The sequence below is a fragment of the Schistocerca cancellata genome, chromosome 1 (genome assembly GCF_023864275.1).
Source record: "Schistocerca cancellata isolate TAMUIC-IGC-003103 chromosome 1, iqSchCanc2.1, whole genome shotgun sequence".
Lineage (NCBI taxonomy): Eukaryota > Metazoa > Arthropoda > Insecta > Orthoptera > Acrididae > Schistocerca > Schistocerca cancellata.
The window spans coordinates 791578096-791605728 of record NC_064626.1 but is presented as its reverse complement, the minus strand read 5'-3'; the positions used below and the strand labels follow the sequence as shown (position 1 = coordinate 791605728).

The following is a 27633-nucleotide window of genomic DNA, read 5'->3' as shown; positions in this document are numbered from 1 at the left end:
GTAGACCACTTGAGTTCCTACAGCCAACCTGTCTGCATGCTGAACACACTGGATCTACACCTGGAGTTATGTATGGTATGGTGTACGATTTCATATAACAGCAGGAGCGCTCTCGTGACTATTCCACGCATTCTGACTGCAAATTTGTACCTCAGTCTTCTGATTCGACCTGTTGTGCTGATATTCATGAACAGCATTCCAGGGGGCGTTTCCAACAGGATAACGCTCGCCCACATTCGCTGTTGTAACCGAGCATGTTGATGTTCTACAGAGTGGCAGATCTGTCTCCAATCAAGCACGTAGGGACATCAACGGACGACAACTCCAGCGTCGTCCACAAACAGCATTAACCGCCCTTAATTGACCGACCGTGTGCAACAGGCATGGAACTCTACCCAAAAAAACTGACATCCGACACCTGCACAACATAATGTATGAACGTTTGATCGTATGAATTCAACATTTCGGTGGTTAAACCGGTTATTAATGTACCAGCATTTCATGCGCTTACATTAACGCGTGATCTTGGATTATTATTCACTTAAATATGCTACCTAGACAAATTTATTCGGCAAATTTTATTACTCTGCATTAATTACTTTTTGGCGTTGCTATGTTTTCCCTCTCCGTGTACCTTCTCGTAGTCGCCTTTGGAGTATCTCCCTGCCGTTCGCTAGTTGATGGACCACTCGTGTTCTCATGTCAGTCACCAACCAGAAACCGCATCGCACTGCAGTGAAGTCTTCCTCGCGAAGTCTGAAAGACTGTTGGGAGGTGTTGAGATACGTGAGCCAAAGATGCACGTGATAGTTAAGGGTACATTCACAGTGCAGTCTCAAGTCGCTCAACTCGTCCTATCATTACAAACCATGCCAAAAACATGACCCCGGTTTCGGTGTCGTTTGTCGATGGCGTTGGCGTAACACCTACGTCGGTTGAAATTATATACCATGCACTAGAGGTGATCGATGCGGAGGCGTCCTTTCTGCTTCGCTCATTCGTTCTTCAGAAAACTCGCATGTAAGTTTCGTGGATGTAATCTCCGATCCTCTGGACAGTCATAGAATCCTCCAATCACTAGCGAAACTGCGATATTCCATATGCTCAATGAACGTAATGCCTCCTCACAGTGGAAGCATACCTGACCCTTTTTCCCATCAAACTGTTCTGTTTATACGTTATTCTAATGGCTGTATCTCGAGATGATTATTTTTCAGTCATCAATCTTCGTATTGAAGCGAACCACCACGATTTTCTCTCCTGTACCAACCTCTTCATCCCAGAGTGGCAATTACACATGGAGACAAATGTACGACTGTATCATTCCGCAAACAGAATTCATCTGCCAATGCGGTATGTCCACTCACTCACGGATGAATATCATTGTTTCAAACTCTACAATTGGAAGATACAATCCCCTCCCCCATAAAGTTAATCATCGTCCGGGAGAGACCACCATAAAACCGACCCTAGCCTTGATAATGGCCTCAGTTCGCCTAGGAGGAGAGTCGCCATGATTTTTTCAGATACGTGATAATATGTGCTGAAGTCACTCAGCAGATACCTTATAACTACCAAATCGCAGGGATGTTCACTCTTAAGTTTCACCAGCTGTTGCAATACTATACGTGCGATCAAGATAGGGTGGCTTATGAGTCGGGTGCGACAACGGTGTCTGGGTGGTCACCAAACGAGAAACGTATGCGTGCAGCCCTGTGAGCATGGCCGTGGTCATCTTGGAAGACACGAGTGTTCGTAGTTTATTCATCATGAAAATGTGGAACAAAAGCCAACATTTGGCCGATGAGAATGTTCAGATAAACACCCTAATTCGTGTTCACGGTGATCTGTGTAGTGGCCTCAACTGACGGCACGGAAAACACCCCCAAAACATTACAGAACCACATCCACACTCAACTACCCTCTCCAAACACGGTAAGTTAAACGCTTCATTACGCCGCCCTTGCACTCCGTGCCTTGCACCATTTCAAGGAAAGCATTATCAGATTACACTTCACGCTTCCAGTCAGCTACTGTGCATTGCTGTGTTGCTTGATCCACTGAAGATGTGAAGTTTTATGTGCTGCCCTGAGTGATTGCCTTTTGCGAGGTCCACCGCATGCAGTTCTCCTCGCAATCTTCGCTCGTTAACGGCTGAGGTGGCTCTGCATTCACTGACGAGAGCGGACAGACGTTCCCGATCTATAACGTTTGGGATATCGTTACGATCTCTTTTCTTACACCGTGTTACGAGGTCACTCCTTACAGACACGATGGGCAGTCCGCCTTGGTACACATACCGGGAAAATTTGTTCACGGTGTGAATATGAGCACGTCCAACACGATAGCTGCTTTATGCCATTCTGTCAAGACTCCACCTCGACCTACCTTAGTACTCTGATTCCATACAGCCGACTGGCACATACAAGCCAGCGGTTTCGCCAGTGCTGGAGGGTCACGTGACCGCATGGTACCAGCTCTGCACCACCTACAGTGATCCAAAGCGACCAGTCCGCTCTTTTAAGGAAGTGACTAATTTTTTCTACTATGACAAAATAATGTAATGAGTTCCATCGAAAGAGCACCTCAAATTGATTCCATATTTTATATTTCCAGAAGGCTTTCCACGTCGTTCATCACAAGCGACTTCAAACTGTGAGCCTACGGAGCATCGTCTCAGTTGTGCTACCGGAGTCGCGGTTTCCTGTCAGAAAGCGTTTCGCTGCTGCTCAGATTACTCCTGCAGACACAGTACGATGGGCCAGAGCTATACCACGAACACTGTGGTCCTCCCTTTCGGTAGTGCCACGTAGCCATCTGGAGCCCGGTTGTCTTGCGACCGTACATTCTAGTGACCACCGCTGCCGACAATCATGTACAGTGCCTACATTCCTGTCAAGTCTTTCTGCATTATTGCAGAAGGAACAGCCAGCTTCTCGTAGCCTTATTACACGACCTTGGTAAATTTCATTGAGGTGTTGGTAATGATACCTTTGTCGCCTTCAAGGTATTCTTGACTAACAGCAGCTTAACACGTCCAGTCTGAAACGTAATTGACACTCACGACCGTTACAGCGTATATTTAAAGCAGACCTGATCTGCATCGTCATATTGACGCTGCTTGTGCTACTCTTATGCGACTCGCCTGCAATTTGAATAGACGTCATCTTTAAGATGCAGAGCTTTCCTTTATGTCCCCCAACTCGGTTATGGTATTGCAACATTTTTCCGTCAGTGTACGATGAGAACTATTCTTCACGAAAACTACAATCAATAGTGAAGAATGCCCGAAGTGTTTAACAATTTTAGGTGCTAATAGCATGAAGCCTAATAAGTTAAGAGACGCCTTGAAATCAAACATCATGAATTAGTGGGAAGACCGATAGAATTTTCTGCCAGAAAAGTAAATTTTTTATTGTCCATCCAGAAGAACTTTGCTACAACAGCGAATGTGAACTAAGGCCCTTTTATCCTATTGCCAGATTTCGTATGGGATTGCTAAGTGCTAGAAACCACATGGGGTTGCAGAAACTCTGGTTCTACCACCAGCAATTGATATAGTATGTACAATGTTCGGTGACTCATTTCCCAAGCAGTTGAAAAGTATTTTTGTCTATAATGACACAGGGTGTAGAGGAATTTTAGACATTTCTAACGATTTACTGCAGCAGTTACTCGAGAAATTGCGTAAGAACTGTTTTTCACTTCGAGAGGACGAAGTTGGCGAAGCGACTGATATTCTTAAAGATGTTCATTTGATTCCTTGTGTGAGTTTAACATTTGAGAAGAATCGGTTTTCTGTCAGCCGACACTGAAACTAGATACAGCTGAAAGTATATTTGACATGATCAATTCCTTTTTTTAATCAAAACAGGGTTCATCGAATAGGTGGATCGGAGTATGCACAGATGGATCTCGCTCAGTGTCTGGCATACATGGTGGATTTCAGTGATGCAGTATGGGCTCATTTCATGATGCATGGGGATGCTCTAGCCGCTAAAGAACCTAGCCCACTTCTTCAGGAAGTGATGCAAAAGGTTATAGGAACAGTTGATATTATTAAGGCAATGATGATAAATTCAAGGCTTTTTAAAGTTCTATGTGAGGGATGGCCGCTGTACACACTCTACTGTGCTTTCTTAGCACTGTTGCACGACATTCAAGGGTAAGGTAGCAAAAATAATGTGTGAACTGAGGAAAAGCCGCACTATGGTAGACTGTTTCAGCAACTGAGGTCTTCTGTTCAGAATAGCTTACCTCGCTGACTTTTTTGGGAAACTAAATATTCTCAGTACTTCGCTCTAAGGTAATCAGATGCAGTGTTTTGATTAAACACAGCTAATATTCTTTTGAATACATTACGGGAAAGGCAGTGATCAATGTCTTACAAATATTACTATTAAAAACAGTCTTGATCACGATTTATTTATCAAGGTGACCGGTTTCGACCACTACTGTGGTCATCGTCAGACCGTTGAATAGGAATCTCTTTCTGTTGGAGAATCAACAGAAAGAGGTTCCTACTCAATGGTCTGAAGATAAAGCGATTTTGGTTGGTTGGTTGGTTGTTTCGGGGAAGGAGACCAGACAGCGAGGTCATCGGTCTCATCGGATTAGGGAAGGACGGGGAAGGAAGTCGGCCGTGCCCTTTGAAAGGAACCATCCCGGCATTTGCCTGGAGCGATTTAGGGAAATCACGGAAAACCTAAATCAGGATGGCCGGACGCGGGATTGAACCGTCGTCCTCCCGAATGCGGCGATTTTGGTAGAACAGAATTGTGCAAAGAACATATTGGTTTGGTGCTTAAGTTCATAGCGTTTTTCCATAAGTTAAATAAACAATAGATACACATACCAGAGATTTTAGTAATCAGTAATATATTTTATTGACTATTTACAACAGTCTGTCAACGCTGGGGTAACGTCTTGGTTCCGCGACTGTAGAAATCACGCGATTTTGAGGCAAAGAACTCGTTGAGACATGTTCGGAGCGCATTTTCATTCGTGAAGGAGGTATCTTGAATGCTGTTCGACAGAGAGCGGAAAAGATAAAAATCTGAGGACGCAAGATCTGGTAAATAAATCGGGTGCAGGACGATTTCCCATCCCAACTGTTGTAGTGTTTTTTTGTCGGTCTAGCAGAATGCGGACGGGCCTTGTCGCGCATCAGCACTTCCTACAGTCTTCCCGCTCGTTGTTCTTGGACTGCGTCTCAAAGCGTCTCAGTTGTCGACAGTAAATTCCAGCAATGATCGTTACCAATACGTAGCACACCACCCCGTCACTGTTCCACCAGATGATAACATTACCTATTTTGGATGTGCGCAGGTCTTTGTACGGAGAGATGCTGCTTTTTCTGGCCTGAACCAGTACTTTCCTTTCCTTACGTCAGCGTAAAGACACCATTTCTCGTCACCAGTAACGGTACAGGATAGGAAAGGCCGGCGTTGTTCACGAGCCAATTGATGACGAGCAAGCAGAAATACACAACTGGCAATCCGCTGATTTCTGTGATTTTGGCTTAGCGCATGCGGTAGCCATAAACCCGGTTTTTGAACCTTCCCCATCGCATGCAAACGTCGCACGATGGTGGAATGATCACAATTCATCACACTGCCAGTTCTCGGGTACACTAACGTGGACCACTGCACGTTTAAACGATCTTCATCGAAACCCCGAGGGGTCTTCCTGGACTTGGAGAGTCACTACTGTCAATACGATCCTCCTTAAAGCGAGAAAATCATTTTCTTGCCGTGCTCTGCCGAATAGCGCTATCCGCATGCAATGCGCAAATCTTCCTGGCTGCATCCGCTACTGTCACCCCCCTATTGAACTCAAACAGAAGTATATGTCGGAAACTTTGCGATTTCTACCCTTGGCACTCCGTTTTCTAGAGTCCATAGCTCCACTCACCATCTCCAAATGACAAGATGACAATATGTAACCTCAAATAGGAACAGTGAATAAAAAATGACGATCTATAAACGAACCCACAGCAACCAGAATACCAACATGCAAGACAAAAACTCTATAGACTTATGAACCAACCTGATATTAAAAAAATTGAATATTTTAGTAATAAAATAGGCTGGGGATGGGGGGGCTTGATACTATTTTTCCTCATGAATTGGAGGGATGGTGGGGGGGGGGGGGAATCCAGAGAAGAAAGTGTTTGAGAATCACTAGTACAGAGCACTGAGACATTAGAAAAAATCTTTCTTGACAGGTAAATTACTTTTGTGGATTCATCATGTCACTGAGAGTTGCCGCGTGGGATTAGCCGAGCGGTCTGAGGCGCTGCAGTCCTGGACTGTGCGGCTGCTCACGGCGGAGGTTCGAGTCCTCCCTCGGGCATGGGTGTGTGTGTTTGCCCTTAGGATAATTTAGGTTAAGTAGTGTGTAAGCTTAGGGACTGATGACCTTAGCAGTTAGGTCCCATAAGATTTCACACACATTTTTTTTTTTTTCAGTGAGAGTTGATTCGTCAGCAATGTGAACATTATTGTGGGAGTGACTCTCCTGGCCACCAGTGGGTGCTGCCGAAAGCACCCTTCCTTTTCAAGCATTCTTTGTACACGTATACATTAACATACCTACACTACAAACCACTGTGAACTGCCTGCAGTTGTTACTTAGCACGGTACCAATCTGCAACCGAACTCACGTCTTTGCAATATTGTGTATACAGAGCCCGATAGGAACCGCCTACAATCTGTCACTCACGCACGCAGCTGTACTTACGCAGGCTCTTCTGACAGGTGTGGTTCTGGCGGTCGTAGTGGTTGCTCATCAGGCAGAGGCAGCGCTCCGTCGTGTCGTTCCCGATGAGTCTCTTCTGGCAGATCGACTTGTTGCCCAGAACCTGCTGGCACTCCCCCGTATCACGGCACGGCGCTTCGTACGCCTCGCTCCCTGCAACAGAACAATAGCTATCACCCTGTACCGTGTACAAGCAGCTAGCTGCCTTATTTTTCATTCCACTCTGAAACTGCTATAGTTTCCACGCTTTACAGCTGTAACAACTTTTTCAGCACCTGCATCGATCGTGTAGCTAATACCACTTCATCGAGGTAACAAAAATAGGTTCCCGAACAATGCATTCCATTTCGTAGAATATTCCTCTAATTTTTTGCATAGTAGCAAACGATTAATCATAAAGTGTAAAAGAGTGACCTGGACTGCGTTTTTATAATAGTAATAATAATAATAATAATAAAATAATAATAGTACACTCTATCGCAAAAAGAAAAGGACGCACCATGAAGGAATTATTCGAATGGGACAGAAATCGGTATATATGATGTACATGAACGAACAAACAAATGATAACAATTTCAGAAAAATTGGACGATCTGTTCAAGAGAAAGAGCTTCATAAACTGAGCAAGTCAGTAACATATTGTTCCACCTCCGGCCCTTATGCAAGCAGTTATTCGGTTTGGCATTGACTGATAGAGCCGGTGTCCTTCTGAGGGATAGCGTGCCAAATACTGTCCAATTGGCGCGTTGGATTGTCAAAATCCTGAGATGCTCCAAACATTCTGAATTGGGAAGAGATCAAGCGACTTTACTGGCCATGGTAGGCTTTGGAATGCACCAACAAAAGCAGTATAAACTCTCGCCGTATGCTGGTCGGCAATATCTTGGTGAAACAGAAGTCCAAGTTTGAAGGACAACAAAATGGGAAGTAGAATACCGTCGATGTACCGCTGTTTTGTAGGGATGCCGTGGATGACAACAAAAGGGATCATACTACGCAAAGAAATGCCAAGCCAGGCCATCACACCTGACTGTCGGGCCATATGGTCGGCGACAGTCAGGTTGGTATCCCACCGCTGTCTGGGGCGTCTCCAGAGACGTCTTTGGTCTGGAATTTCATTGACTGGAGTAGAATTGTCTCTAGTGATGAGTCCCGCTTCGAAATGTACCCCATCGACCAGTGTCTGGAGAAGCCCCAGAGAGAGGTGGATGCCAACCTGACTGTCACCCTCCTTAAGGCCCGACAGTCAGTAATGACTGTCTGGGTAGCCATTCAGTTCCATAGCAGGACCCCTTCCGCGGCACACTTACAGCACAGCGGTACACTGACATTATTCTAACCCCGTTTTGTTGTCCTTTATGGCAAGTCATCCTGGGCTCACATTTCAGCAAGATAATGCCTGCCCACACGTAGCAGGGTTTCTACTGCTTGTCTTCGTGTTTGCAGAATCTTTTCTTCGACCGCAAGGTCGCCGGATCTCCCGTCAACTGAGAAAGTTTGGAGCATTGTGGGCAGGACCCTGCTAACCTCACAGGATTTTGACTATATAATGCACCAATTGGACAGAAATTGGCACTATATCCATCAGAAAGACATCCAACAACTTATCAATCAATGCCAAGCTGAATGACTGCTTGCATACAGGTCAGAGGTGCACCGACACGTTATTGGACTGATCGATTTCTGTACCTCATTCTCCTGAATAAAACATCCATTATTTTTACATGCATACATACATAAATTACATACATTTTCAAATTGTAATCATCTGTTTGTCTATGCATGCCCATCACATCTACCGAACTCCGTCCCATTTGGATAGTTCCTTCTAGGTGCGCCTCCTTTTTTGCCTTACAGTCTATATTCGCTAATGAAATTCATCTTAAATAACCCATCACACTCTGAGAGGAATAATGATGTCCATATCCGGAACACTAGACATTCAGTACACGGAAACGAAAATTTTTGATCATTTTTCATTAATACAGAAAGTCTCATAAGTTGCAAAGCAAGTTTCAAATCTAACCTAAAATTATTTCTTCTGAACAATATCTTCTGTTTCGTCGATGGATTTCTACTTGAAAACTGGTAGCTAGTAAAAAAAAAAAAATAAAAAAAAGTTTATGAGTGTGGTTGCATTAGTTGGACTAAAAAAATTTCTTTATTGATGTTAACGCTAATCATGTATACATGTACTGTTAACTGACTCGTTCCATGCCATTCCGATAAAACAATCGTTCAAATGATCTATGGAACATGTAACTAACTAACTAACTTTAAACCTAGTCTTTGTTAACTGACGACCTGCACTTCGCAGAAATTCGTAATTTATAGATCTGAAGATGACCAGAGAAAAGGTCGGAACCGATTAGCTAATAAGAAAAGTGATTTAGTACGTGTTAGTCTTTTTATTCATTGGAAGTAGTCAGAGTGTTCGTGTGCATAAGACATCAATTTATGCCCCGTTCAGAAGGTAGTGCAAGATGTTAAAAACTGAGCCGTGATTGATTTTCACTCCATTCGCTATCATCTTGATTGTAACAAATCGGTCTTCAAGAGCCAGGGCCTCCTATCTTTTGCTATTTCTGGTTTTTCCTAGATGAACGGTCTGTCAGTTCGTTCTTCATCATTGAGGATTGTCTCACCACGCTGGAAGCATCTGTAACTTTTTTGTTGCGCCTCTAGCTGTTTGGTACGGAATTGTAGGGCTTGAATTTAATTGTGTACCAGGATTGGGGCATGCAAGCAAAATGTTATTTGCATAATAACTTCATTTTTTCGAGGCGATAGTTAAAACGTTATAAGCGCCTCTCTTACGTCACAAAATGCGGTGGTTCCCACTGATGAGGGAAGTCTTTTTCACGATATTTATTTTGTAAATAAAAAACGGCTTCTCTTGTTACACTGCATTTTATTTTATACAAGCTGCGTTTCGTCTTCGTTCACTTTAAAGTATCTTCAGTGGGATCTTGAATGATACAGTTTTGTTTTGATGTGTATTATTAGTAAATTAAAAAAGATTTCACGTCCCTTTTTTATGTAAATAAGTGATTACTTACAGTTCTTAGCGTTTTAGTTGGCATGTGCGTTTTCTCTCACCTACTCACGTGCTGGAGGTCGTACTACGACTCTATTTACGAAACATAAGCACGTTTTCATATTCTGAACTTTTCCCTTCCCACTTTTCGTCCTGTTTGCAATTGTTGTTGTGATGCACTATTAGTCTTCTGTCATTAGTTACATATATTTGATCGAAATCTGTGATATCAAGACGTATGTCTTGACACTGTGTGTCAAATCTTGTTTCGTTTGTTTACGTACATGTGGCCATCCAAACGAAGTACATCCTGAAAACTAACGTCTATTCATTTGTGCTATGTTTCTAGCCGTGTGTGTGTGGTGGTTGAATGGCAGAAAGTTTTGGTGTTCAGCTGGTTTGGATTTCTGTTTAAATGTTTCGTGGAGTGTTTAATGCACAAGTAAGTGGAAAGGGGGTTGGCTGGTACTATTATTTTTATTATGATAATAGTCCTTTTTTGTAGTGTTACTCTATTGTTCTATCTATTAGTGTAAACAATGAGTTGTTTGGCATGTGTACTTGATCATTCAACAGGGTTTTCTTTCTACTTTGGTTTTCTACATGTGGCAATTTTCTTGCATGGTTAGGAAGAGTCTTTTATTGTTGATTACAATTATTTTCATGTCTTCTCCTCTAGTGGTTAGTTTGTGATTGTGTTCTCTTATGTGTTCTGCAAATGTGGAGTGGTTTGTCCAGTACTTGCAGTCTCACATGTGTCCTCTGCATCTGACATCAAATATTCTGACTGTCTTATGTATCCGCCATCGCAAGTGTTATCCTATAATTTATATATACCTCCTCTCTGGTATATATCTTTCTTTTCCTGTCTTTTTGAGCTGTACTTTTTGATAGAATTATCTGTCGTATATGATATGTTTATTCCTTTCTTTTGACAGTGTAGGTGATATATGCCCGAGTTTGTGTTTGTATGTCATTGCGAACCCTCTTGTGTTTTCTCTTATATTTTTTTAATTATTGTGTGTAGTTGTTATGGTATTGAATGTTTGTGATCGTGTTTGGTTCTGTTGTGATGTTGTCAATGGTTTTGTACTTTCTGTTTTTATTTTACTTTTAATTTTGTTGTTTAGCTTTGTGACCATGTTGGTATTGTACCCACTGTTTCGGACTATCTGCGTTATTATGTCCCGTTTTTTTGATAGTTTCTTTCTTGAGTGGAACTGTGTTGGATCTACGGAGCATGTGTCGAAGTGCTGCTTGCTTTTGTGGGTGTAGGGGTTCAAGCATTGGGGAATGATAATGTCAGTTGCAGAGGCTTTACAGTAGACTTCAAACATATGCTTACCATTTTGTTTTTTGGACTGTTATATCCAGAAAGTTAATTTGGTTATTCTGTTCTCTTTCCATACTTAATTTTATATTTCTATGAATCTTGTTGATGCCAGTACGTAACTTTTCAGTTTTTGTTTGTGGTTCATCTATTGATGAGAGGATGTCATCCACATACCTGAACCAATATATTATGTTGTATTCTTTTGCTAATATTTTTCTGAAAATTATCTGTTCAGTGTGATTTATAAAAATATTTGCTAACGCTCTTGACCCTGGTGACCCCACCGAGCCAGGTGGCGCAGTGGTTAGACACTGGACTCGCATTCGGGAGGACGACGGTTCAATCCCACGTCCGGCCATCCTGATGTAGGTTTTCCGTGATTTCCCTAAATCGCTCCAGGCAAATGCCGGGATGGTTCCTTTCAAAGGGCACGGCCGACTTCCTTCCCCGTCCTTCCCTGATCCGATGAGACCGATGATCTCGCTGTCTGCTCTCCTTCCCCGAAACAACCAACCAACCAACCTGGTGACCCCATTGGTAATACATCTTCTTATAAATAAAATTCATTATTGAATTGGAACTAATTTGGTTATGTTATGAGTTTTACTAAAGTATTTCATTAATCTGTCCATCAGGGAGCTGACTATGTGTATTCAGGTTTTTATCTATCATTTCTATTGTTTCTGGTACAAATATGTTAGAATATATGCTTTCTATGTCAAATGCGAAGAGTGTTGTTGTGTCTGGAATTTTCACATGTTTTTATTTTTTGTATTAGCTGTGTAGTGTTTTTAATGGTTCTATCTTCTTGTACTTTTTCAGGCAGTAATTTTAGCATGTATCCTGCAAGCTTGTAAGTGGAGGATTTTCTGAAATCCAGTACTGGTCTCACAAGAAGATTTGGTTTGTGGATCTTTGGCTGGCTTCACAGGATAGTTGCAGTGGGATTAATCAGTGACAGCATTCTTGTTTCTGTGTTATCCAGTGTGATGCCTATAGTTTTAGACTATTTTTGCTTTTGTCTGAATTTGTCTGTTTTGTTTGATTTTAATTTTGTAATGTTATTTTGTGAGATGAATTCTTATGTTTTTATCGCTGTTTTGTTCTTTGTCTGTGAGTACTACTATGTTCCCCTTTTCTGCTTTTGAAATAATGACATTTTGAAGTTTTTTCCTAAGTTTTTTAAGTGTTACAGATACTTTGTTTGTGTTATTTTTGTGTGTTGTATTTTCTTATTGTTGATTATATTATGAATTTCTTTTTTTCCTAGTTCTCGAGTTAGTCCATTGTTGACACAGCTGATTTCTCTCCTATTCTACCTTGTCAATACACTTTCTGCTTGTATAATTAGAGTTTCTACATAATCTTTATCTATTTCTGAATTTACATTGTATTTTAACCCTTCCTCCAACAGCTGTCTTTCTTTATTGTTTATCTGTTCGTCTGTAAGGTTCACCAATCTTGAGCAGAATTTGTGCGAGTGATTTTCTAGGTTGTGTGTATAGTTATTATGTTGTGATTGGAGTTTTTTGAGTTGACTGATCTTTCTTCTATGAACTGTTTCCCTTCTTTGTACGACCTGTAGCATGTTAGCAGTTTAGAGGAAACGCAGATGTCAACTGTTTTTTAATCTACTAATCATACATATCAAAGCAAGATTGTGTGATTCTAGATCCCACTGACGATACCTTAAAGTGAGAAAAGGCGAAACGCTTCTGGGAGAAATAATGTACAGTGCAGCAAGAGATGCGATTTTTATTTACAAAAGAAATATTTCTGTGCTTGCTGCGGAGGATGGCCACGCAAACAAACTCACTTTTTCACAATTTTTCTTACATGAACTAGATTAGCGCGGCCGCTGCTTCGCTCGTTCGGATTGTGTAGTCTGCACAGATTTTTCTTTCTGTGTTTGTTTGTTTTTCTTTAATCAAGTTCTTATGTTGCTCGTAAATTGCAACATATAAACTTTTCAGACTAGTTAAAGTCATAGAAGCATGGCCTTTTCCCAATGTGCATCTGACCACAGGGGTTTCTGGTAGCTGGAGTAGAGAAGTTTTTGTTAATCGTACATATAGAGTTCTCGTAGTGATTTTTCCAGAGACACTTTCATCCCCTAAAGCACATTCCGTTATATCTAACAGAGAATTCAAATACCAATTGTCATAGATTTATTTCATAATGCTTTTCATCCCCTATTTCATTCCCATAGGGAGTTGAATTTCCAAAATCACTGAAAGACGTATTTTTATATTTCTAACTGAGAAGTCAAATACCATTTTCATAGACATCGCTTTAAAAATACTTTAGTAGTTCTTTAAAAATTAGTTATTTTCAAGAAGTCTTTCACCCGCTATTTTACCCCCTTACTGGTTGAATTTCCAAATATGCTCATACACGTATATTTTATGTATATATATATATATTCTCAGTGATCTGAGCTGGTTTTCTGCAACGTGTTGTGTGGGTACAGTAAAGCGGCGCTATCTGAGTGCACTAAGTGAACACATTTGTCCAAGGGTAAAAATAACAGTAATATGTGGTTATTATAACTGTCGTGTAGTGAGTTGCAGCGTACTCACTGTGATGGCATGCGGTGCCGTTGTAGTTGGGGAAGTAACCCGGGCCGCACACGCACTTGTTATCCGTGCAGTTGGCGTACTGTACAGCCGCGCAGTCGCTCGTGGAGCCGCAGTATTCGCGCAGGTCTGAAACACAAACAGAGGAAATAACACCGGCTGTCCAGTCAGATACAGCCGCATAATTATCAGTAGCTAATACTAAGATGTATATTTTAGCTGTTACTAATGCTGTAAATGTTAAATGTCATAATCTGACAAATGTGTACATTTTCAAACAAAATATCTTTACATGTTATTTGAGAGAAATTAAATGAACCCCACTGACGATGTTAAAACTTTGCCAGAACATTTTTGGGTGTTAAATAAGAAGATCCGTATTTCCACAATTATACTGTAAAACTCCACTAGTATCAAGCGTGTAAGTGAAGGAAATAAATACTCTGGTGACATACACGCATAAGAGCTATTGTGCTACGTTTCCTTTTATCATTTTACTAAGACATTTGTTGTCTGTGATTAGTAAATAGATGAACATCACTTTCGACTGCACTTTTTGCAATTTAATAAATACTAAAAATTTTATGCCCCTGTCCACAACCGCCAGTAGTGGGATGATTCGTAGCTTTTACTCATTATGTAAGCAGCACGTGTAAAATTGTAAGTACAGTTAACGACTGCGAGTCTTCTGAGTCGCTGCTATGTAAGTTAATGAGCTTTCTGTTTGTATGTGGTAGGTTTGTGGTCACGTTCGTCAAATTTTGAAATACTTTCACCTGGATTCTTCTCATTCATACCTGATGACGGTTGTAAAACAACATGTAACCAATACTGTTGTCTGTATGATTTTTGATTTGATATTGAAATGTGATTGCAGAGAAAAATGATGAAAGTTAAATGAAGTTACAGAGCGGCGTATGAAACGTTACTTCTGAGGCTATGTTCACATGACGGAAAATGGATACACGTTTTCGAATCGCGCGTTCAGACATCTACCATTCAACTTACAACCGGTCACATGAGCGCGTGCTGACGCAGCTTTTACGCAAAAAGTCTGTATATCGAGAGAACCGCGCTGTTACAAAGATAGATAGCAGCCGTGTGCGCTGTCTGAGAAAGCTGACCACGTTTCCCGTCGTGACCACACATATTTTCTGTTTGTTTCTGTATTTTACTTTGTTGGACGTTGCGAAAAATGAATGAAACCGAAGGTGAGAATACTGAAATGGGCATATGAGGTGACGAAGTAGGAAAAAAAAAAGCATTTTGGAATATTGCATCGGTATCGTATAAAATAGAATTTTGAAACAGCAAGCTTGGAACGAAATGGTTTTAATCTTCTGTGAGTTCCCTAAGAACAAAGGGAAAATATAAATAAGTAAAACTTTATTGGTAACAAGTAGACTTTCCTTCCCATCATATAATCTGCATGTTCAAGCATACTTGCTTTAGCGAAATAGTTGGTAAACTTAGCCGCTAACAAAGTGGGTCGTCCGTTTATCCCTGTGAAGTATCTTCGTGTTTAAATTCATCTCTCATTCGAACATAGTTATAAATTTCTGTACTCGCTCTTACAATATGCTCCGTACAATCCACAGTGACGTCTAATGGGCGATGAAATATTGTTCACTTACTACACGCTACACCAAAAGTACAGCCAGCACGGCTACATGCTAAATTTGGCTGATTGTTAAACATCGTTTTTTCATAAGCAGCTGCTTTCCGCCATAGGGTCTCATTAAATTTTCCGCCATCCCAAATGTTTTGTCACATACACTCACGTAAGGATGTGCCACCTGAAGGTTTTTTGCTAAAGGTCTTTGTTTCAATATAGGCTACTGTCTACAGATTTTCCAGTGAGGTTTTCGTATAAAACGAGATTCCTGAAAATTTTGAGTCACAATCTCTTCTATAAGTGCAGGTGTCAATCCATATAAAGCGATAGTCAGTCACGTAGCACCGACAGCTCCAGAAGAAAAAAATGTCTCTAAGTGAAGCTTAAGGATCTTTAATGCTCAGGATGTAGTATTTCTGTCGAACGCTCCAATGCAGTGAGGAAAATTTGCTTACTGTTCAAGTCCTTGAGATCTTTCAATCCATTTTTCATCATCTTATATTAGCATCACAATGTCTTTTATTTACATCGAGATAACTTTACATATTTGGTGATTTATTCCAGACATAGTCAACTTTCCAATTTTATATGAACAGAGTAATTCCAGCACTGAACATCCGCATACAAGATATCCAAAACCGAAACAGATTGTGCCAGCAAACCGCACGGGATAACGCCCTGTACCACTCGTCGTCTGAGCCCTTTGGAAATTCGATCGCACGTTAGCGTGCGTCAACATCTGAACTTAGCCTAATAGTAGGAGAAGGAAGAAACAGAATGGAAATGATAAGCATGTGGAAAACATCTTGGCTGAGACACATACTGCGAAGAAATTTCCTGCAACGAAGTCTTCGAAAAAAAGATTGCAAAGGAATGAAAAAGAGGAAGAACAAGAGGATTTTCAACGCTGTAAAAATAGTCGAAGTTAGCAGCAAACTAAGGAAGAGCCACCGGACAGAGACACTTCCAACTATTGATTAAAGCGATATTATCCTGCAAAGTCTTTCTCAGGGAAGCTCATGGCACTTGTAACTTGCTATAAACACCTGTATTCGACATATCTGTGACGTTCAACTCTTTGATCATATTTGACAATCATAGGCTCAGTTATCCGTATACTCTGTCTCTTATATAGTCTTATCGACGCACACTGTTCCTCATATCTGTCCTCGACCTTGTCCTCGTATAAACGGTACGGCAGAAACACTCGTACCCATCAGAGCAAAATTATTTCTGTCCCACTTCACTGCTGAGTCACTTCTTTTCAGTGGCAGAAACCCAACTCTGGAATAACCTCCTTCATTGTATTAGAGAATTGAATAACATCTCCAGTATCAAAATACAGTTGGTGAAATATCTGCTAAATCAATAATGGTGACTGACATTGTCCCTGTGCTCAGTTACTATGCCTTCACATCCTTCTTTCCAAAAAGATCTTTCCCATTTCGCAGAGTTCTTAGTTGGTGTAGAAGTACTGGCATTATTAACTTCATTAACTCTTAGTCCCCAATTTGGATCTCCGGGAGGGGCCTGCCAAGGGGGAGGTTACCATGAGAAAAAGATTGAATAATCAACGAAAGGATAACGTTCTACGAGTCGGGGCGTGGAATGTCAGAAGCTTGAACGTGGTAATGAAACTAGAAAATCTGAAAAGGGAAATTCAAAGGCTCAATCTAGATATAGTAGGGGTCAGTGAAGTGAAGTGGAAGGAAGACAAGGATTTCTGGTGAGATGAGTATCGGGTAATATCAACAGCGGCAGAAAATGGTATAACAGGTGTAGGATTCGTTATGAATAGGAAGGTAGGGCAGAGGGTGTGTTACTGTGAACAGTTCATTGACCGGGTTGTTCTAATCAGAATCGACAGCAAACCAACACCGACAACGATAGTTCAGGTATACATGCCGACATCGCAAGCTGAAGATGAACAGATAGAGAAAGTTTATGAGGATATTGAAAGGGTAATGCAGTATGTAAAGGGGGACGAAAATCTAATAGTCATGGGCGACTGGAATGCAGTTGTAGGAGAAGGAGTAGAAGGAAAGGTTACAGGAGAATATGGGCTTGGGACAAGGAATGAAAGAGGAGAAAGACTAATTGAGTTCTATAACAAGTTTCAGCTAGTAATAGCGAATACCCTGTTCAAGAATCACAAGAGGAGGTGGTATACTTGGAAAAGGCCGGGAGATACGGGAAGATTACATCATGGTCAGACAGAGATTCCGAAATCAGATACTGGATTGTAAGGCGTACCCAGGAGCAGATATAGACTCAGATCACAATATAGTAGTGATGAAGAGTAGGCTGAAGTTCAAGACATTAGTCAGGAAGAATCAATACGCAAAGAAGTGGGATACGGAAGTACTAAGGAATGACGAGATACGTTTGAAGTTCTCTAACGTTATAGATACAGCAATAAGGAATAGCGCAGTAGGCAGTACAGTTGAAGAGGAATGGACATCTCTAAAAAGGGCCATCACAGAAGTTTGGAAGGAAAACATAGGTACCAAGAAGGTAGCTGCGAAGAAACCATGGGTAACAGAAGAATTGATGAAAGGAGGAAGTACAAACATGTTCCGGGAAAATCAGGAATACAGAAATACAAGTCGCTGAGGAATGAAATAAATAGGAAGTGCAGGGAAGCTAAGACGAAATGGCTGCAGGAAAAATGTGAAGACATCGAAAAAGATATGATTGTCGGAAGGACAGACTCAGCATACAGGAAAGTCAAAACAACCTTTGGTGACATTAAAAGCAACGGTGGTAACATTAAGAGTGCAACGGGAATTCCACTGTTAAATGCAGAGGAGAGAGCAGATAGGTGGAAAGAATACATTGAAAGCCTCTATGAGGGTGAAGATTTGTCTGATGTGATAGAAGAAGAAACAGGAGTCGATTTAGAAGAGATAGGGGATCCAGTATTAGAATCGGAATTTAAAAGAGCTTTGGAGGAGTTACGGTCAAATAAGGCAGAAGGGATAGATAACATTCCATCAGAATTTCTAAAAGCAGTGGGGGAAGTGGCAACAAAACGACTATTCACGTTGGTGTGTAGAATATTTGAGTCTGGCGATATACCATCTGACTTTCGGAAAAGCATCATCCACACAATTCCGAAGACGGCAAGAGCTGACAAGTGCGAGAATTATCGCACAATCAGCTTAACAACTCATGCATCGAAGCTGCTTACAAGAATAATACAGAAGAATGGAAAAGAAAATTGAGAATGCGCTAGGTGACGATCAGTTTGGCTTTAGGAAAAGTAAAGGGACGAGAGAGGCAATTCTGACGTTACGACTAATAATGGAAGCAAGGCTAAAGAAAAATCAAGACACTTTCATAGGATTTGTCGACCTGGAAAAAGCGTTCGACAATATAAAATGGTGCAAGCTGTTCGAGATTCTGAAAAAAGTAGGGGTAAGCTATAGGGAGAGACGGGTCATATACAATATGTACAACAGCCAAGAGGGAATAATAAGAGTGGACGATCAAGAACGAAGAGCTCGTATTAAGAAGGGTGTAAGATAAGGCTGTAGCCTTTCGCCCCTACTCTTCAATCTGTACATCGAGGAAGCAATGATGGAAATAAAAGAAAGGTTCAGGAGTGGAATTAAAATACAAGGCGAAAGGATATCAATGATACGATTCGCTGATGACATTGCTATCCTGAGTGAAAGTAAAGAAGAATTAAATGATCTGCTGAACGGAATGAACAGTCTAATGAGTACACAGTGTGGTTTGAGAGTAAATCGGAAAAAGACGAAGGTAATGAGAAGTAGTAGAAATGAGAACAGCGAGAAACTTAACATCAGGATTGATGGTCACGAAGTCAATGAAGTTAAGGAATTCTGCTACCTAGGCAGTAAAATAACAAATGACGGACGGAGCAAGGAGGACGTCAAAAGCAGTCTCGCTATGGCAAAAAAGGCATTTCTGGCCAATAGAAGTCTACTAATATCAAATACCGGCCTTAATTTGAGGAAGAAATTTCTGAGGATGTACGTGTGGAGTACAGCATTGTATGATAGTGAAACATGGACTGTGGGAAAACCGGAACAGAAGAGAATCGAAGCATTTGAGATGTGGTGCTATAGACGAATGTTGAAAATTAGGTGGACTGATAAGGTAAGGAATGAGGAGGTTCTACGCAGAATCGGAGAGGAAAGGAATATGTGGAAAACACTGATAAGGAGAAGGGACAGGATGATAGGACATCTGCTAAGACGTGAGGGAATGACTTCCATGGTACTAGAGGGAGCTGTAGAGGGCAAAAACTGTAGAGGAAGACAGAGATTGGAATACGTCAAGCAAATAATTGAGGACGTAGGTTGCAAGTGCTACTCTGAGATGAAGAGGTTAGCACAGGAAAGGAATTCGTGGCGGGCCGCATCAAACCAGCCAGTAGACTGATGACCAAAAAAAATCAAACTCTTAGTACTATTTATTCACATTGTCTCTACAAATAGTAAAGTCATTTTATTACTATTTGCCATATTAAAATTATTGTTATTTTTTAGCAAACAGAGATGTACAAAAGGCACTGTAGGTACGAAATCCTGGTCCGATGTAAGAGAGAGCCCGAAGGTCCTAATATGATGAGGTTGAGTAAATAAATACACGACTCGAAAGCGCAAAGTACACAGTAAAAGACAAATATACCAACACAGAAAGTAATGAATGTGGAGTGAGTGTGCCTGCGAGTCGCTGCCTGGCAGCCGGGACGGACGCCATTGCCAGATGGAGCGCTGGTCTTCGCTGCGCCGATAGCGTTATCTACTCTGACACCCGCCTATCACGTTACGCGACAGCCGATGAGTGGCTGCGAGGCGTTAGCTCAGAACCGTACAGTACCTACGTCGCGAGGCAAACACACGTACTTACAAACAAATTGAAGAAAAAATTAGAAAGTACCAGAAGACATCACTCTAATATCACAGTCTAACATGTACGAAAATTTGTTACCATTTGACAGTTGAAACGACTCTAGCGACCCTAGTGGCGAGAAAGCCAGCCGTTAGATTAATATTTGTTTTTAATTACTTTCTAGTTAATTAACAAAATAATTGTTATGGTGCGAGTCGGTAAGCGTTACGTTCTGAGCACCCAAATGTTATTTCCCCACTGCTAATATACACTACTGGCCATTAAAATTGCTATACCACGAAGATGACGTGCTACAGACGCGAAATTTAACCGACAGGAAGAAGATGTTGTGATATGAAAATGATTAACTTTTCAGAGCATTCACACAAGGTTGCCGCCGGTGGCGACACCTACAACGTGCTGACATGAGGAAAGTTTCCAGCCGATTTCTCATACACAAACAGCAGTTGACCGGCGTTGCCTGGTGAAACGTTGTTGTGATGCCTCGTGTAAGGAGGAGAAATGCGTACCATCACGTTTCCGACTTTGATAAAGGTCGGATTTTAGCCTATCGCAATTGCGGTTTATCGTATCGCGACATTGCTGGTCGCGTTGGTACAGATCCAATGACTGTTAGCAGAATATGGAATCGGTGGGTTCAGGAGGGTAATACGGAACGCTGTGCTGGATCCCAAGGGCCTCGTATCACTAGCAGTCGAGATGAAAGGCATCTTATCCCTGTGGCTGTAACGGATCGTGCAGCCACGTCTCGATCCCTGAGTCAACAGATGGGGACGTTTGCAAGACAACAACCATCTGCACGAATAGTTCGACGACGTTTGCAGCAGCATGGACTATCAGCTCGGAGAGCATGGCTGCGGTTACCCTTGACGCTGCAACACAGACAGGAGCGCCTGCGATGGTGTACTCAACGACGAACCAGGGTGCACGAATGGCAAAACGTCATTTTTTCGGATGAGTCCACGTTCAGTTTACAGCATCATGATGGTCGCATCCGTGTTTGGCGACATCGCGGTGAACGCACATTGGAGGCGTGTATTCGTCATCGCCATACTGGCGTATCACCCGGCGTGATGATATGGGATGCCATTGGTTACACGTTTCGGTCACCTCTTGTTCGCATTGACGGCACTTTGAACAGTGGACGTTACATTTCAGATGTGTTACTACCCGTGGCTCTACCCTTCAATCCATCCCTGCGAAACCCTACATTTCAGCAGCATAATGCTCGACCGCATGTTGCAGGTCCTGTACGGGCCTTTCTGGATACATAAAATGTTCGACTGGTGCCCTGGCCAGCATATTCTCCAGATCTCTCACCAATTGAAAGCGTCTGGTCAATGGTGGCCGAGCAACTGGCTCGTCACAATACGCCAGTCACTACTCTTGATGAACTGTGGTATCGTGTTGAAGCTGCATGGGCAGCTGTACCTGTACACGCCATCCAAGCATTGTTTGACGCAATGCCCAGGTGTATCAAGGCCGTTATTACGGCCAGAGGTGGTTGTTCTGGGAACTGGTTTCTCTGGATCTATGGACCCTAATTGCCTTGAAATGTATTCACATGTCAGTTCTAGTATAATACATTTGTCCAATGAATACCCGTTTATCATCTGAATTTCTTCTTGGTGTAGCAATTTTAATGGCGAGTAGTGTAAATGGGTGGGAAGATGGCCAAATGATCTGTCACCGTAGGAATATGAACAGCTAAGCAAAAGATTGGTTGAGCCAAGTGTGTTTTAAATAAATGTAAATTAGTGAGCTGCTGATTGTTGACAACTTGTGGCTGAGGCGGATAGCTACTAACAGAGGCCCACATTACTAAATTATCAAGAGATATAAGTGATCGTAAACAGATATAAAAACAGCCGAATCTCACTGATTCAGTGACATAAGCTGCAACTTTCGAATATGTGTCTAATAGCAACTTACTCCGTTTAAAACAATAGAAAATAAACATATTTCTTGCATATATTTCTGTTTGTTCTGATTATGATAGGCACTTTCCTTGACATGTAACTATCTCATATAGAGGCTAATGATTCGCAAGTTCTTACACTTCACTCGGTATCTAATACAACAATATTTCGAAAGCGAATGTGTTGAAGATTCTTGCTGTTTGTGGCTCAGAGATAGCAACAATTCTGTAATTTGTTTCTGTATGTTGAAAAACTGTTTTATTGCTTTCGACGTTTTATTAACGCGTTTTTGTCGTTTTCTCTTCAGCTGAAGTTGTGGTGGCTTATTTCGTACACTAAATAAAGTAGATACTGCGTTCCATACAAGTTTTACACGTTTCACATTCACTGATTTGACTGAAAGTGTACTGACTAAAACTTCTTCTCACTGAGTAGATAAACGAGGCCTTTCTGCAGAAGGTCAGGTCCTGTATGTTTACTAGATTTTATTATTTTTTTAGAGGAATATGACTTTCTTCAGTAAGTACCTGTAGCTTATAAGAGAGTCACAAATAAATTTTCCTGTAATTTACCTTTCCATACGTCCCAGGGATCTTAGGGAACTAAAGAAAGACAAATGTGTCGTTGTTCTTTTAGTTAGCGCTAATTTTTACGGCCCCTACATACGTTCCCTACTGTAAAAACTGTGCTACAAATCAATATAAACGTTACTATTCAACTCATCTCAACTCATCCGATATCGTATGCAGAAGTGTAGCTTTCTATCCGCTTGGAGAGCTGCTCTCGCTGCGTATAAGAAAAATGAACGAGAGTGTGGTGACCGTACGTGTTGGACTGTGCGAATAGTGTAACACCACCTGTGTCCTAGATAATCTGTGTACGCCACTGCTCTCACCTTGGCCACTGCTCCATAGCATCCTCATCATAAAGATGTACAGTGGCACCAAAAAAAAAATTGATGCAGACACCTTGTGCATCTAATACAAAATGTATAAATACTAGGAACATTGTATGTATACCACTAACTCTGACTCAGAAAAGAAATAATTTCCACATTAAAATATTTTTCCAACAAAACAGAATTAAATGAGGTTTCCTCCTGCACAGAAAAAGTACTGGCACACTGTACCACATTTGTTATTGTGCATAACAGACAGCGCTGCGCATACCAGATTTGTGCAATAGCAGTTGACAAACAGTTGAGTCGCTTGCCTGACGGCCGGTGTAAAGTGCATTCACCCGTTACGATGAGTCCGAAGGGGCAGGAGCATTCAGTGTCGTTTTGCAATAAGGTAGTTTTATTGCATTCGCAGTGTAAAAGTTACCGTGAGATTGGTACAGAATTTTTTGTTAGTTATACAACAGTGCTGACTAACATCAAGAAGTTTCAAGAGACCGGTATAGTAGACAAAGGCAGGTCCGGGCGCCCAAGAGTACTTACAAGAAGGGAGCGTCGAAGGATAGTTCGTCTTGCTCAAAAAGAGCCCTCTACAAGTGCAGGGTCGTTTGTGTTGGGCATCCAGTCAACGTCCAACAAATGGGTCAGCGCTCAGACTATTAGGAATGTTTTGAACGCAACTGCTGTTCGTGGCAGATCTCCTAGAAAGGAGCCATTTATTTCGGAAGTTAACCGAAAAAAAGCTTGCAGTTCGCCTAGGATTATGTAAATCGGTTGAGTTTTGGAATGCTGTGCTATTTTCTGACGAATCCAAGTGTAATTTGTTTGGCCCTGACGGAAAGAGAGAAGTGTGGTGCAAACCAAATACAGAGCTCCGATCACAACATGTCCTAACTACAGTTAAACATGGGGGGGAGGGGGGGAAGCGTAATGGTTTGGGGATGCATGGCACTTTCTGGTGTTGGTGGTCATGGATCATTGTAAATAAGTCGATCTTTTGCGAGGTGGTTTACACAGCAGTGTACAGATACTGAGTCTTGATGGCGTCTTTTACTTTCAACACGCTTACGATCCTAAACATACCGCTCTGAGAACTCGAGTGTAGTTATTACAGAATGTTCCAAGAAGGCTTTTTACTCCACCACAGAGCCCTGATCTCAGCCCGATAGAGCGTCTTTGGACATACTTGGATACAAGAAAACGTTATTGTACAGGGAAGCAGGAGTTTCAGACGGTGTTGTAAGAGGAATGATCGAAGATATTACTCGCAATTTGATTCACTTCAAGCCAAGACGTCTACAAACTGTCATCAATGTGAACGGTATACACACAGGCTACTAGAACTGAGTTACGTGAATTATAGAGATTTTCATTTTTGTGAAGGTATGGCAACATTTTTTTGACGTGTACAGCAACTGTTTTGTTTTCTTTTTGTAAACTAATATTTTTGTTGTGAGGAACCGGTTATACTGGAAGAACCTTACGTTTACTACTGTACATTTAAGTAAATATATCAGTGTCTTGGCATCACCTTTGTTTGTTTGTTATGTATATACATTGGTAGTTGTGCCAGTGCTTCGTCGTGTCACAGGAGTGGCAAACGTGACACTTGCTCACCGAGAATGTTGAAAAAACAACTTGATTCATGTTCGTAGCAAGGTGAATGACTCGGCGCAAGTTATGGTGTGAAAAACACCCCTTATCGCGCCCCTATGAACCCTCTAGATGTGGTCAGATGGGCTCCCGTTTACCCAAGCCAGAGCAGCCCGGCAGACGTGACGTAACCGCGGGTAACTTACCTGTAAGCACAGCCACAGGGTGGCGAGGCCGAGCGACACCCCGGGATAACAAGGCCGTCCAACAGTGTTAGTGACGTCACACTAAGCGGCCCATAGCCGACGCAGCAGTCCACGGACACCTCCGTACAGACGCGCCTGATGCTAACGATCTTCTGTCCGTCATACAGAAAGGAGCGAACTATAATTCGAACCAAAGACCAAATTATATATATTCTTGTAAACAGCATAAAGGTTCATAACGAAATACCGATTACATATACGGGCAGGAATAAGTTTAATCGATTGAGGAACTTTGCCACTATTTTATAATTGTCAGAACACTATTTAGCTTTAAAACTCGCATACAGGTGGTGACAAATGCCAACTGACAGCGGGACTTAACATTTTCAAGCTATTACACTGAAAGTAAATTATCTTAAACACTGTCATACATAGCAAAACCCTCACAACTTTCGTTTACAATAAGGTAACAAGAGTTCGCTTTATCTCATAAAACACATGACTATTGTGAATTTACTCATATGTTCATGGTGACAGCTCTTTTCAAGAATTTTTACAAGTGTATCCCCAGTAATAAAGAATGGAAACAAAAGATAGATATCAAATATTCTCCTTTTAACATAGACATCACTGAACACAAGATTCTGTCTTGCACTGTGATACTAAGGGACTACTCTTTCCTTTAAGAAAAGCCTGACAATTTGATGTTCACTCTGCTATTGAAGATACACTTCTCGAAACAATATTAAAAATGTTATGAAAGGTAAGGAAATGAAAAACAACCAAGTGCATTACATGTAAGAATGTGAGCAAAAGGCTGAGGCTCTCTTTACGTACCATTTTCAATCTCTCTACAGCTTATTTCCTTTTCCACGTAGAAATCACCAACTGCAAGTCTCATTATTGCTGTCTGTTACTAACAAAGTGCTTTTCTATTTAGAAAACCTGACAATTTGATGTTCATTCTGGTACTGAAGATAAACACTTTTCAGAGGAGTTCTAGAACCTATTCCTGCCCGTATATGTAATCGGTATTTCGTTCTGTACCTTTATGCTGTTTACAAGAATATATATAATTTGGTTTTTGGTTCGAATTATAGTTCGCTCCTTTCTGTATGACGGACAGAAGATCGTTAGCATCAGGCGCGTCTGTACGGAGGTGTCCGTGGACTGCTGCGTCGGCTATGGGCCACTTAGTGTGACGTCACTAACACTGCTGGACGGCCTTGTTACCCCGGGGGTGTCGGGCCGAGCGACAGAGGGTGCCCAGCTTATCCGGGCAGCGGCCCCTCCCGCTGGAGGTTCAAGTCCTCCTTCCGTCATGGGTGTGTGTACTGTTCTTAGCATAAGTTAGTTTAAGTGGTGTGTAAGTCTAGGGACCGATGACCTAAGCAGTTTGGTCCCTTAGGAATTCACACACATTTGAACATTTAACCGGGCAGGCATTGCGGGTGTTGCGTCGTACCTGGACGTGATAGGGATTCAGTGGCGGCAGGTTAAACCTAACACTGTCTTATTATTATGTAATGTATTTAAATTACATACAAAACGCAGGTATTGGTATTTCTCATTTATGTATATTACGATATTAATTTCCCGTGTTTTGCTGTAAGCGAGGGAATACCTGGGCGAGTACTACTTGTGATGTAGAGTCGGAGAGCGGCCCTCAGATGTCTATCTGTCATTTGTGACCGATGTTTCGATTTGCAAAGCTGTAAGGCTGAAAAAAGTTGTTCACTTAATATTTAGAACCAAAAATACTCCGTGGAAAGTAAGAATAAAACTGAATGATGTCATTCGTCATTTTAAACTTCTCCTTAATAATGCGGTCACATTGCAGACCCTTAATTATAATTGCACACAGTTCTGTTCTCAATCGCATGTGGTGACATGAAAATATTAATTCCAGAGCAAGTGACCTCAGATCTTCGAGTCTTTTGACGAATGCTGCATCTAAACTATCGAGAGACGGAAATAATTATTAAAAAATGTCGTTGTTAATGTTAGTTGTGAAATTCGTAATATTCGGAAAAATACATAAAATTATAGCCCTGGCAGTCGTTCCCCCGTATCTCCAATTTCATTTGCATTGAGAAAATTTTAGAAAACGGAGATGTAACTAATCATTGAGAGTGTTGAAATAACTCATTATATCAATAACAAATACTAGGCTAATAATCGATTGAGTATCAGAAAGCTCAGGAACAGTTCAAGTAAAAGGAGGAAGAGTTGAATGGTTTCCCCATACTTAGCCATCGTACCGGAGAAATAGCTTCCGCTCAAGCCAGGGATTATATCCAAATTGTACCTATCACTCTACTGCCGAGTGTGCACTGTTTTGAAAAATGCTGACAGATTAAAACTTTAATCCGGACTGGGTCATGAACCCAGACGACCATCTTCATATATGTTTCTAATCTACATTCATTGTGCAACCCTATTAAAGGGTCTCTAAATCCTCTAATTCTGTCCTATTGCGACGTGAAAGTTTAAAATTTGGTTCAAATGTGCCTAGAACGTTACTGTGTAACGGTGCAAAAGCGTGGCGACCTGCGACGTCAGCCTAGGGTTGAGTGAAGCCTCAAACAGCAAAGTATAGAGACGCGGGGAAAAAAAAAATCGAAGCTCAGACGTTCTTGTGAGCTGTTAAGGTGGTTGGTTTAATGATATCACATTGGCACCAAATTTCACCACAATTCACTGTGGACGTGTCACACAATGGCAATTTCGCTGATGAATTCTTCTTGGGTTTCAGCCGAGTGGTGGCGTCGTCTTGTCGCTACGTTTCAATGAGTTTCGTACCCATCATCTTC

General features: G+C 41.6%; 1 protein-coding gene across 1 annotated transcript in view; it reads right to left on the bottom strand.

Annotated features, from left to right (window-relative positions):
* The window catches only part of LOC126187635 (uncharacterized), a 50098-nt gene that overhangs the window by 8468 nt on the left and 13997 nt on the right, over positions 1–27633 (bottom strand). Inside the window, exons 2-3 of the mRNA XM_049928837.1 lie at positions 13709–13834; positions 6742–6912 (exon numbers count right to left, since the gene is read on the bottom strand). Of these exons, the coding sequence (XP_049784794.1) occupies positions 6742–6912; positions 13709–13834 (297 nt within the window). The remainder of the gene's footprint in view (positions 1–6741; positions 6913–13708; positions 13835–27633) is intronic.